General features: G+C 55.9%; 1 protein-coding gene across 2 annotated transcripts in view; it reads right to left on the bottom strand.

Annotated features, from left to right (window-relative positions):
- The window catches only part of LOC133357878 (TELO2-interacting protein 1 homolog), a 33391-nt gene extending 25323 nt beyond the window's left edge, over positions 1-8068 (bottom strand). The window contains exons 1-4 of one of the 2 annotated variants that reach the window (XM_061576029.1): positions 7833-8068; positions 4384-5871; positions 3031-3701; positions 853-971 (exon numbers count right to left, since the gene is read on the bottom strand). In XM_061576029.1, coding sequence (XP_061432013.1) covers positions 853-971; positions 3031-3701; positions 4384-5871; positions 7833-7925 — 2371 coding nt within the window. In that variant the 5' untranslated portion in view covers positions 7926-8068. Of the gene's footprint in view, positions 1-852; positions 972-3030; positions 3702-4383; positions 5872-7100; positions 7237-7832 lie in introns of those variants that run through there. The other variant, XM_061576030.1, reaches the window with a different exon arrangement.
- Positions 8069-13047: the final 4979 nt, after the last annotated feature.

Genomic DNA, 13047 nt, shown 5'->3' with positions numbered 1-13047 from the left:
TTCACGTTCTGCAGATGTAGATGCCACTGGTTCTTCACGTTCTGTAGATGCCACTGGTTTTTCACGTTCTGCAGATGTAGATGCCACTGGTTCTTCACGTTCTGCAGATGTAGATGCCACTGGTTCTTCACGTTCTGCAGATGTAGATGCCACTGGTTCTTCACGTTCTGTAGATGCCACTGGTTTTTCACGTTCTGCAGATGTAGATGCCACTGGTTCTTCACGTTCTGCAGATGTAGATGCGACTGGTTCTTCACGTTCTGCAGATGTAGATGCCACTGGTTCTTCACGTTCTGCAGATGTAGATGCCACTGGTTCTTCACGTTCTGCTGATGTAGATGCCACTGGTTCTTCACGTTCTGCTGATGTAGATGCCACTGGTTCTTCACGTTCTGCAGATGTAGATGCCACTGGTTCTTCACGTTCTGCAGATGTAGATGCCACTGGTTCTTCACGTTCTGCTGATGTAGATGCCACTGGTGCTTCACGTTCTGCAGATGTAGATGCCACCACCGCCATCTATTGTGCAACGGTTGAAATTACGACTCTCGGTCCGAACGGGCAACTGGACACACGGACGGGTTTGTTCGTATCTCTGAAAGTTCTTAAGTAGAGGAGTTCCCGTCCTCATTTTTATCAACCCAGAGAGGTGATGGGCCGCTACCAACCCCCGATCGGGATTTAAACCCCTGGAGCTAACCGTGGACTTTGACCGTGCTGTCGGTCGCTGGACGCTGCTGCTTTTGGGGGACCTTTGGTGCTTGTGCTCAGCGACCGTGATGTTTAAACAACAACAACAACAACGACGACCACAACAACAATAATAACACAAAAACGCAAACAAATTCTCACCGGGCGCCTCTTCCGATGGGGCGGTCGGCAGAGACCGAGCGCTGGAATACGCCCAGGGGTCCAACCCACGCCCGGCGGCTCCCACAATCACTTCGTTGAGAATCATGGCAGCCGGGGCCCTGGAGAGGTGAGAGAGAGAGAGAGACAACGCCGCCCACACGATCAAGAGAACAACCCTCGGCCTCAAGACGCACCGCGAGTGCCGCCGTTACTACGCAGAACGCGCGCCGTTATAACTCGGGCACCTCAACGCCCATGGGAAGGGAGTTTCAAAACATTTGTGCCGTGATCCACAAACCCTCACTGCTCAGCTGTAACAATCAGACGGTACGCGCTCTCCTCTTCCCGTATCCGTCTCTCTCCACGTGAAAAAAATTAACCCGTAAAAAAAAAGTTTTTCACTATAAATTTTTTATATGCGTGGCGGCTAGAGTCCTCTCGTCCTCTGGCTTGAGATGGCTGCCACCTATGGGTCAGATGATTGCCTGCCACCATTAAGCAATTGGTAATTAAATATAATTTATTTTTTCCGAAAAATGTAGGAAAAAAATGTTCACGAAAATAAATTGTCACGCGCAACGAGTCTGTGTGCAAAATGTCAGCTCGATTGGATCACGGGAAGTGGGTTAAAAAACGACCGAAAGATTTGCACGGTCCTAAGCGCGCAAGCAAGCAAGCAAGTGAACTTAATATAAAGGATTTTAAAAAAAAGAAAATTTTTGACACGTCCCATTTACAACACGGCCTTCTGGGAGTGCAACGTCAACTGCAGCATCGGTTCAAAAACAAGCAAGACTCTGGGCTGGTTTCGAAACCTTCAGCATCTCATCGGCAATGTCAGGGTCGCTTGAAGTCAGAATTTGTATTGATACCGGAGGAGGAATCCGAAGAGCCATGAAGATGTCCAGCGGGGTCACGGGGTCAGAAAGCTTCGACAAGAAACAGCACAAAAAAGCACGATAGGGGGTGCCAAGTATCGGAAAGGTGAACCATCTTCTTGGTTCTTTCGGTAAAGTCACGTAGAAGGGAAATAATAAAATAATAAAAATAAAACGTAATAAAATAATTCTCACGACGTTTCGGCCACAACGCAAGCAGCCGTCCTCAGGTGAAAACCAGGTCTGTCGAGGCGACAGCGTCTGAATGAAACACCCCACGTGCTTGGAGCATATATATAAGCTGGGTTGGAAGGGGGGAAAAGGGCGCCTTGACGAAAGAATATGCACCTGAGGACGGCTGCTTGCGTTGTGGCCGAAACGTCGTGAGAATTGTTTTATTATGTTTATTTTTAATATTCTATTATTTCCATTCTACGTGACTTTACCGAAAGAACCAAGAAGATGAATCCCTGCAGTCACGAAAGCTTTAAATCGAGAGGTGAACCAATAGCTTAAAAAAATTTCAAAAATTAAACGAATGCCGGTGAGCTGCTCGACACTCATAGGGCAAGGACTCTCTCCGCAAGACTTTACAAGTAGCTCTGTGGTATCCACAGGTCGCAATTGGGTACCCGATACCCGTACCCTACCCGATACCCGGGTACCCGTTTGCGACCCTGGTGCGGCCCGGTACGGGTACGGGTAGGCCGTGAGTCACTGGTGAGTAACCGTTTGTCACTCATTTCCCAACGTCTTGTCTCTTCTCACAATTCAAGTTCCTAGAATCAACCCACCCGCGCCTGCAACATGGGTTTAATCGGGTACCCGTACCCGTACCCTACCCGATACCCGGCCGGGACCCACCGTTGGAAACAGGAGGACTCCCTGATCTAGCCGGGACCCACCGATAAAGCCAGGACCCAGCGCTGTAGCCGGGACCTACCGATCTAGCCAGGATCCACCGCTGGAAACAGGAGGACTCACCGATGTAACCGGGACCCACCGATCTAGCCGGGACCCAGCGCTGTAGCCGGGAGGACCCACCGATGTAGCCGGGACCTACCGATAAAGCCAGGACCCACCGATCTGGCCGGGACATACCGATCTAGTTAGGACCCACCACTGTAAACAAGAGGACTCACCGATGTAGCCGGGACCCACCGATCTAGCCAGGACCCACCGATCTAGCCGGGACATACCGATCTAGCCGGGACCCTCCGCTGTAGCCGGTAGGACCCACCGTTGTAGCCGGGACATACCGATCTAGCCGGCACCCAGCGCTGTAGCCGGTAGGACCCACCGTTGCAGCCGGGACTCTCGGTACATCTCTAGGAACGTGTCGACGAGGAGGTAGAGGTCTCCGAAGAACCCGAGCGTGCGGCAGATCTGCTGCAGCGTGGCGTGCACTCGCTCGTCCGAGAAGCCCCTGAAGCGCTTCCTCCGCCCGCCCGGGATTGGCCAGTCCGAGGGGGCAGAGCCGGCGAGCGGCCAATGGGCTCGCCCGCCTGCGGCGACGCCCCCTCTCGCCGCAAAATGGCCGCCGACGTCTGCGTCCCCCGCCGGTGGCGGCTCCGGGGAGGCAATGGCGGCGGCTGCTTCATCGCCATCGCCTCTTTCTCCTCCTCTTCCTTCCTCCTCCTCCACTTCCCCCTCCTCCACCACGACCTGCTGGCTCGTGTCGGGCGCGAGGAGCTGAACGAGAGCCCGGGCGAGGCGGGAGAGGTGCGGGGCGGAACGCAGGAGGGCCGAGACGCGCGGGCCCAGCAGGCGCAGGTAGCCCAGCAGGCGCGAGAGCGTGGCCAGCTTGAGGTCGTCGGCGGCGGTGGCGGAGCGGGCGAGGCGAGGGAGCGAGGAACAGAGGGAGAAGGCGCGCTCCAGCGCCGATTCCTCCACGGCCCGGTCGTCGCCGGGAGCCGTGCCGAGGAGCGAACGGCGGCGGCGCCGGAGGACGGAGAAGCTGGCGGATCGAACCTGTGGGGGGGGGGGCGGCCACCGCGTTGGGAGCGGAACGGGGAGAGCGGAGCGGGCGGGCGGGTTGGGCAGAGGAACGGGCGGAGGATAAACAGATGGGAGGACGATAAACAGATGGGCGAACACAAATACAGAACGGATAGAGGGAGGGATGGATGGATTTTTTTTTATATCCAAAAGTCGTTTTCTATGCTCTTTGGTTTTTTCGGTAAAGTCACGTCGGTAAAAATATGTAAGTACATTTAATCGCGAAGTTACTGTAATTTTGCTGTGACGGTTCCACCTGAAGACGGAAGCTTGTGTTGCCTCCGAAACTATTTAATTTATTTTAATTTTTCACCTACGTGACTTTACCAATAATCCTTGCAGTCACGAAAACTTCAAATCTAGAATGGTTTTCTATTCCCCGAGATGAAATAATTCGCAATGCTGCAGCGAGTGGTAGTGCCCCGGAAAAATGATGTAACGAAACTACTTTGCTACAATAGAAATTAATCATTCACGTTAACACTGAGAACGAATTTCTTTAGAATCGCTTTTTTGTGTTTTAGTTTGTTGTACTCCGATTAGCGCGGTTGGCATCCATCATCATCCATCATCATCAGCATCATCATCAGCATCATCATCACCATCATCCATCATCATCCATCATCACCCACCACCATCGCCACCACCGTCTCACCCTCTGGTCCTCGTCGCACGACAGCCCCACCACGACGTCCAACATCGCCGCCACGGCGTCGGCGCCCAGCACGCGGCGACAGCGCCGCAGCAAGCGCCCGGCCAGCGCCGCCGCCTCGAGGCGCACGCGCCAGGCGCGGTGCCCCGCCGCCACGGGCCCCAGCCGCAGCAGCAGCGGCGCCAGCCTCTCCCCCGTGGCCCGGGCCCAGTCGGGGGTCCTCCTCACGAGCAGCGAGGGGGGGGCCCCTCCCCCCTCGTCGCCCCGCGCCGCCACCGCCTGGACCGCTTGGTCCGGTTCGCGGGGGTCGGGGGTCAGGAGGTCGTCCGGCGCGGCGCGGGCCACGGCGTGGGCCAGGAGGCGCGTTGCCAGCGCCGCGACGGCGCCGGGCTGCGTGGCGGCGCGACCGCCGCACGTGGTGACGATGCGGCACAGCGCCGTGGCCGTGCCCGGCAGGAAGGAGGCGAGGGAGTCGAAGGCTTTGCGCGTCGCGATCGCGTTTCCTTCCTCCTCCTCTTCCTCCACCTCCTCCTCCTCTTTCTCCTTCTCCACCACCTCCTCCACCACCTCCTCCACCTCCTCCTCCACCTCCTCCTCCCCACCGACCGCAAGCCGCGAAAACAAGACCCTCACGCCGCCCCCCTTGGCACGCGTCTCCCCGGCGGGCCCGCGGCGGGACGGAGAGCGCGGCGGCAGCCGCGGCGGACCGTGGGCGGCGTCACGGCGCGGCAGGAGCCAGAGGGCGGCGAGGCACTCGAGCGCCAGCAGCCTGAGCGCTCGCTCCCCCTCCCCCTCGGCCACCGCCAGCAGCGTGGACACAGCGTGGCCCAGCCGCGCAAGCGCCGCCCCCGTGCGGCGCGGCCGGGCGTCGTCGTCGTCGTCGTCGTAGAGGGCGGCCGCGGCGGCGGGCTCGGCGCAGCGGAGCAGCGCGGCGAGCGCCGTCAACGCCGCCAGCTTCACCTCCTCGGAGTTGCCGCCGCCGCCGCCGCCGTTGCCGCGATCGTCGCACAGCGCGCACAACTCGGTGAGCAGCTCGCCCAGGAGACGTCCGTCCGAGACGGGGGCCCGCGCCAGGACGGCCGACATGCACTCGGCCGCGGCCACGCGCAGGTGCTCCAGCGCCGCGTCCAGCGCCGACGACGACGACGACGAGGGACCCACCCCCCGCTGGGCCGCGTCGGCTCGCCGGAGAGCGTGGCGCGGGGCAAAGAGCACGTAGTCCAGCAGGCGGCGCAGGTGCGGGTCGGGCACGCGGCTCAGGGCGCCGGCGAGGGAGCGGAGCGTGTCGCGCGACGGGAAGCGAGTCACGGCCACGCAGAACGGGCGCAGCGCCGCGAACGACGGGCCCGGGGAGTTGGCGTCGGCGTCGCCGCCGGAGCAAGCGGACGGAGAGGCGGCCGTGGGCTTGGCGACGCTGGTGCCGCTGGAGGAGGAGGGATCGCCGGTGTTGATGCCGGTGAAGTCGCCCATTGCGCCGGGCGAGGCGAGCATCTGTCAACGCACGGGGGGGCGGGGGTGGTGAATTCGTCAGGCTCGGTGGCACGAGTGTTAAGGTGCGTACACCTGTGCGTAGGCCTCGGCAAGGTAAGGTAAAAGTGTAAAAACAACGAGGCTACCTTTACCCTACCTTTTATCTTACCACAATACAATCACTTTACCCTACCTTTTAGCCTTTAGCAGGAAAGGCAAAAGATAAAAAGCAACGAGCCTACCCTTTACCCTACCCCTTGACATGTGTATACACACACACAGTGTATACACACACACAGTGTATACACACACACACAGTGTGTGTATACACACACAGTGTGTATACACACACAGTGTATACACACAGTGTAAACACACACACAGTGTATACACACAGTGTAAACACACACACGTGTACACACACACACACACGTGTACACACACACGTGTACACACACACGTATACACACACAGTGTACACACACAGTGTATACACAGTGTACACACAGTGTATACACACACAGTGTACACACAAGTGCATACACACACACAGTGTACACACAAGTGCATACACACACAGTGTACACACACACACACACGTGTATACACATACAGTGTACACACACAAAGTGTACACAGTGTACACACAAACACACACACACGTGCATACACACAGTGTATACACACAGTGTACACACACACAGTGTACACACACACAGTGTACACACACGTGTACACACAAAAACAGTGTATACACAGTGTATACACACACACATGTACACACACACGTATACACACACACACACACGTATACACACACACACACGTATACACATACACACACGTGTACACACACACACACGTGTACACACACACACACACGTGTACACACAGTGTATACACACACACACGTGTACACACACACACGTGTACACACACACACGTGTACACACACACACAAACCTAATTGTACAGAGGCAAGTGATACCCCCGTATAGCCTCAACAGACTTGTGGGGCAAGTGCTGTTGGCGAATATCACAGCTTCTTTGGTTTCCGTGCGGTGCGAAAGAAGTTTACCACACACACACACACAGGGCATTAGAGGGGGGCACGACACACGATATTGGGGGGCTTGGCTGTGGCCCGGGCCACAGACGCGAACTAACGTTACTATGGCCGGGTGCAGTCCATCCGCTAGACGACAACGGCTTATAAACGCACGCTGCACGAAACGCCGTCTGTCACTCACATTCGTCGCAAGTAGTCCAATGGCAAAGCTTAACGTCGGCAGCTGGCGGCGTCGATTTTATAATAAAAACTAAAAAGATTAAACGTTTCGCTACGGAGCCCAAGTCCAGCCGCAACGGCCATTGGCTCCGCCTCTTTGTGACGTCACGTCCGGTGTGGAACCAATCGCCTCACGCGATCGATTTACGAAGAAAAATATTATTTTATAAACAAACGAACAACAAAACCCCGTCAGATAATTACTAAGCGCTTCGTCGAGATTCGTTATTTATTTTTGTTGATATTTTATTTAGTTATTTATTTTTATCGCGGTAACGAGGGAGGTGGGGGGAGGGGAACTGCATCCGGTTGCAACAAAACGCGATCTGATTGGCTAATCTTGAGAGATTGTGGGTGGGGGTAAGAATCAAACTCTTAGTTCTTTCGGTAAAGTCACCATGTAGGTAAAAAATGAAATTAAAATTGATAAAAAAATACAACAATAAAAATCACGACGTTTGTGTTGCCTCCGAAACGTCGTGATTTTTATTGTTTTATTTTTATAAATTTTAATTTCATTTTTTGCCTCCGAAACGTCGTGATTTTTATTGTTTTATTTTTATTAATTTTCATTTCATTTTTTACCTACATGGTGACTTTACCGAAAGAACTAAGAGTATGAATCCTTGCAGTCACGAAAGCTTCAAATCTAGAATTAAGTTAAGAATCAAGGACACCCCCCCCCCCAACTCACGTGACTTCGACGCCGCCATCTTGGGTAGGGATATGTTAACGAATATAAAATGTTAAATTTCGATTTAAAGCTTTCGTGACTGCAGGGATTCATCTTCTTGGTTCTTTCGATAAAGTCACGTAGAAGGGAAATAATAAAATAAAAAATAATAAAAATAAAACATAATAAAATTATTCTCACGACGTTTCGGCCACAACGCAAGCAGCCGTCCTCAGGTGAAGATGACTGAGGACTGGCCGAAACGTCGTGAGAATTATTTTATTTTATTTTTATTATTTTATTACTTCCCTTCAACTTGGTGACTTTACCGAAAGAACCAAGAAGATACAATGGTGGTTGGTGGGACGTTTTGACGACGTCATCACAACGCGACATCACCCACGCCTCGCCCTCCCAAACAAATTTAATTTTTATCGGGTGGTAGCGGGCTAAACGACACTACATTAATATACTCACGCGATCTAACCCTCCCTCCCTGCATTACGGACAATATTTAGTCGCCTGTTGCCTAATAACACCACCCACTCCATCCCCCTTACAAAGATGGCGGCCGAACAAACATCCCCCCACTACGTCGCGTTTAAAGTGACGCGTCACACACGCCTCGCCCTCCCAAACAAGTTTAGTTTTTATCGGGTGGTAGCGAGCTAAACGACACAACATTAATATGCTCACACGATCTAACCCTCCCTGCCTGAATTACGGACAATATTTAGTCGCCTGTTACCTAATAACGCCACCCACTCCATCTCCCTTACAAAGATGGCGGCCGAATAGACACCCCCCCCTACGTCGCGTTTAAAGTGACGCGTCAGCAGCCCCTCCCCCCTCATCCCTCGTCGAATGGCTGAACGTGGGGGTGGTGGTGGACGTCTCCTCGCACTCAGAGTCTCTTGCCGAGCGCTCGGCAGCGTCGAGAGATCAAAGCGGCGGCGCTGGGACACGCAAGATGAACGCGGCCGAGACGAGCGAAGACTTTGAGAGTCAAGGTGTGAAGGTTGTGGTGGTTGTTGTGGTGGTGGTGGTTGTGGTTGTGGTGGTTGAGGTGGTATTCATTGTTTGGGGCGCCATCCATGCTTGCAAGGCCCCGGAACCAGCAGCTGCTGCAGCTGCTGCACCTCGTTGAGCTCGCAGTGGTCGCTACCACCACCACCACTACTACCACCACTACCACCACCATCAATCAATACCACCACCACTACCACCTACTACTACCACTACCACCACCACTACCACCACTACTACCACCACTACTACCACTACTACCACCACTACCACCACCATCAATACCACCACCACTACCACCACCATCAATACCACCACCACTACCACCACCACTACTACCACCATCAATACCACCACCACTACCACCACTACCACCACCATCAATACCACCACCACTACCACCACCACCACTACCACCACCACCACTACCACCACCATCAATACCACCACCACCACTACCACCACTACTACCACCACCACTACCACCACTACCACCACTACTACCACCACTACCACCACCATCAATACCACCACCACTACCACCACCACCACTACTACCACCACTACCACCACCACCACTACCACCACCATCAATACCACCACCACTACCACCACCATCAATACCACCACCACTACCACCACCACAACCACCACTACTACCACCACCATCAATACCACCACCACTACCACCACCATCAATACCACCACCACTACCACCACCACAACCACCACCACAACCACCACTACTACCACCACCATCAATACCACCACCACTACCACCACCATCAATACCACCACCACTACCACCACCACAACCACCACTACTACCACCACCATCAATACCACCACCACTACCACCACCATCAATACCACCACCACTACCACCACCACAACCACCACTACTACCACCACCATCACCGCCGCCACCACCACCACTACCGCGGAGGGTCGGGGGGGTGCGGAGGGTGGGGGGGGTGCGAAGGTTGGGGGGGGTCGGGGGGTGGGGGGGGTGCGGAGGGTGGGGGGGGGGGTGCGGAGGGTGGGGGGGGTGCGGAGGGTGGGGGGGGTGCGGAGGGTGGGGGGGGTGGGGGGGGTGCGGATGGTGGGGGGGGTGGGGGGGGTGCGGAGGGTGGGGGGGGTGCGGAGGGTGGGGGGGGGGTGCGGAGGGTGGGGGGGGGGGTGCGGAGGGTGGGGGGGGTGCGGAGGGTGGGGGGGGTGCGGAGGGTGGGGGGGGTGGGGGGGTGCGGATGGTGGGGGGGGTGGGGGGGTGCGGAGGGTGGGGGGGGTGCGGAGGGTGGGGGGGGGGTGCGGAGGGTGGGGGGGGTCGGGGGGGGTGCGGAGGGTGGGGGGGGTCGGGGGGGGGTGCGGAGGGTCGGGGGGGGTGCGGAGGGTGGGGGGGGTGCGGAGGGTGGGGGGGGTGCGGAGGGTGGGGGGGGGTGCGGAGGGTGGGGGGGGGTGCGGAGGGTGGGGGGGTGCGGAGGGTGGGGGGGTGCGGAGGGTGGGGGGGGTGCGGAGGGTGGGGGGGGTGCGGAGGGTGGGGGGGGTGCGGAGGGTGGGGGGGTGCGGAGGGTCGGGGGGGTGCGGAGGGTGGGGGGGTGCGGAGGGTGGGGGGGGTGCGGAGGGTGGGGGGGGTGCGGAGGGTGGGGGGGGTGCGGAGGGTGGGGGGGTGCGGAGGGTCGGGGGGGTGCGGAGGGTCGGGGGGGTGCGGAGGGTGGGGGGGGTGCGGAGGGTCGGGGGGGGGTGCGGAGGGTGAGGGGGGTGCGGAGGGTGGGGGGGGGTGCGGAGGGTGGGGGGGGGTGCGGAGGGTGGGGGGGGGTGCGGAGGGTGGGGGGGGTGCGGAGGGTGGGGGGGTGCGGAGGGTGGGGGGGGTGCGGAGGGTCGAGGGGGGGGGGGGTGCGGAGGGTGGGGGGGGGTGCGGAGGGTCGGGGGGGTGCGGAGGGTGGGGGGGGTGCGGAGGGTCGGGGGGGTGCGGAGGGTCGGGGGGGGGTGTTTTGTAGCAGCTGTTTCATTGCCAGCAAGGGCTACAACAACAACATGATGTGCCTCTGCCGCTTCAAAGTTTGCCATTGTGCGCGTCGAGTTTAAACGCCTTGAGATCGGCGCTCACGATCTAAGAGCGGCATAATCCAGCGGTCAGTTTCAAATTGGCACCAGTGAAGGGGGGGGGCAGGGGGGGTCCGTGGTGCAAAAGTGCCGAGATGTGGCCCCCCCTTAAAAATACAATTAACGTTGCGCCAAGAAACAGTCGGCACAGCCCCCCCAATTCTAGATTTGAAGCTTTCGTGACTGCAATGATTCATATTCTTAGGTTTTTTTTGGTAAAGTCACGTAGGTAAAATATTAAGTTAATAAAATAAAAATCACGACGTTTCGGAGGCAACACAAGCTTCCGTCTTCAGGTGGAACCGTCACAGCACGATTGCTGTATTTGTATTTAACTTTTATTAATTTTAATTTTTTACCTACGTGACTTTACCGAAAAATCTCAGAATAAGTACCCCTCCAATAGCTGCGATGTTGTCGTCTTTGTCTCGGGTCGCCACCATCAAAATATTCTTTGGTTCTTTCGGTAAAGTCACGTATAAAGATAAAATAATAAATTAAATAATAGCATACTAGAACGTTTCGATTGCAACACGAGCAATCGTCATCAGGTATAAATGAAATAGCAACAAAAATCTAACCAGAAAACTGTAGACAGACATATAAGCAGACAGATATCACCAAGATACATAGAGAGTAAATATTAAATATTTAAGGCCACCCCACAAAGACGATCTCCCTCTCTGTGCCTATGTTTTACTCTCTCTCTATGTATCTTGGTGATATCTGTCTGCTTATATGTCTGTCTATAGTTTTCTGGTTAAATTTTTGTCGCTATTTCATTTATACCTGATGACGATTGCTCGTGTTGCAATCGAAACGTCGTATGCTCGTACTTAATTTATTATTTTATCTTTAGACGTGACTTTACCGAAAGAACCAAAGAATAATTCCTGCAGTCACGAAAGCTCCAAAATTAAGATTAAACCATCAAAATACACGAGGTTCATCAGGCAGAGCGGTGGCAACGGACTTAGACACCAACCTGTGTACACCAACTCGCACGTTGGTCAACACCTGCGTCCGCCCCGTGACCAGAGGTCGCAAACGGGGTTTGATTCCTTACCCGTACCCGGCCGTACCAGGGTCGCAAACGGGTACCCGTACCCGGCCGTACCCGTACCGTACCCGGCCGGGTAGGGTACGGGTATCGGGTACCTGATTGCGACCTCTGGGATGAAGCCATGTTGCAGGCTCAGGTGGGTTGATTCTAGGAACTTGAATTGTGAGAAGAGACAAGACGTTGGGAAATGAGTGACAAACAGTTACCAGTGACTCACGGCCTACCCGTACCCGTACCCGGCCGCACCAGGGTCGCAAACGGGTACCCGTACCCGGCCATACCCGTACCCTACCCGTACCCGGCCGGGTACGGGCATCGGGTACCTGATTGCGACCTCTGGGATGAAGCCATGTTGCAGGCGCGGGTGGGTTGATTCTAGGAACTTGAATTGTGAGAAGAGACAAGACGTTGGGAAATGAGTGACAAACGGTTACTCACCAGTGACTCACGGTCTACCCGTACCTGGCCGCACCAGGGTCGCAAACGGGTACCCGTACCCGGCCGGGTAGCCGGGTATCGGGTAGGGTACGGGTATCCGGTACCCGGTTGCGACCTCTGCCCGTGACCGACCACCTCGCCAGCGGGCAGTGTGGACACACTTCACGTCGCCTTCAAAGTGCACCGAGCCTGGCACGAGTGCCACGTGGTGTGTGACATCCCCGCTGCTGTGTCGAATGACGTTTCGTTTTGTTTGCTGCTGCTGCTGTCATTTCCAGAGGTGTCCAAGGACATGGTGGTGGTGGAGGTGGCTGGGAGCGACATCCACATCTGCGGCACGTGCCGGCATCAGTTTCACAGCCTGGAGGCGTTCATCACTCACAAGCAAGAGAACCAATGTCCCCTCCACACCGAGAGCAACATCTACATCAGTAAGGGGGTGGGGAGGGGGGACGCCCTGGGTAGAGAGAGAGAGGTGGAGATGGACACGCGCGTACCGCGGGGTCGGACAATTCCTACGTTCTAGATTTGAAGCTTTCGTGACTGCAAGGATTCATGTTCTTAGGTTTTTTCGGTAAAGTCACGTAGGTAAAAAATTACAATTAA

The sequence above is a fragment of the Lethenteron reissneri genome, chromosome 60 (assembly GCF_015708825.2).
Source record: "Lethenteron reissneri isolate LAM-NWPU_2019-01 chromosome 60, ASM1570882v1, whole genome shotgun sequence".
Classification (NCBI taxonomy): Eukaryota; Metazoa; Chordata; class Hyperoartia; order Petromyzontiformes; family Petromyzontidae; genus Lethenteron; species Lethenteron reissneri.
Note: the sequence above shows the minus strand (reverse complement) of the source record. Positions and strands in the feature narration are given on the sequence as shown.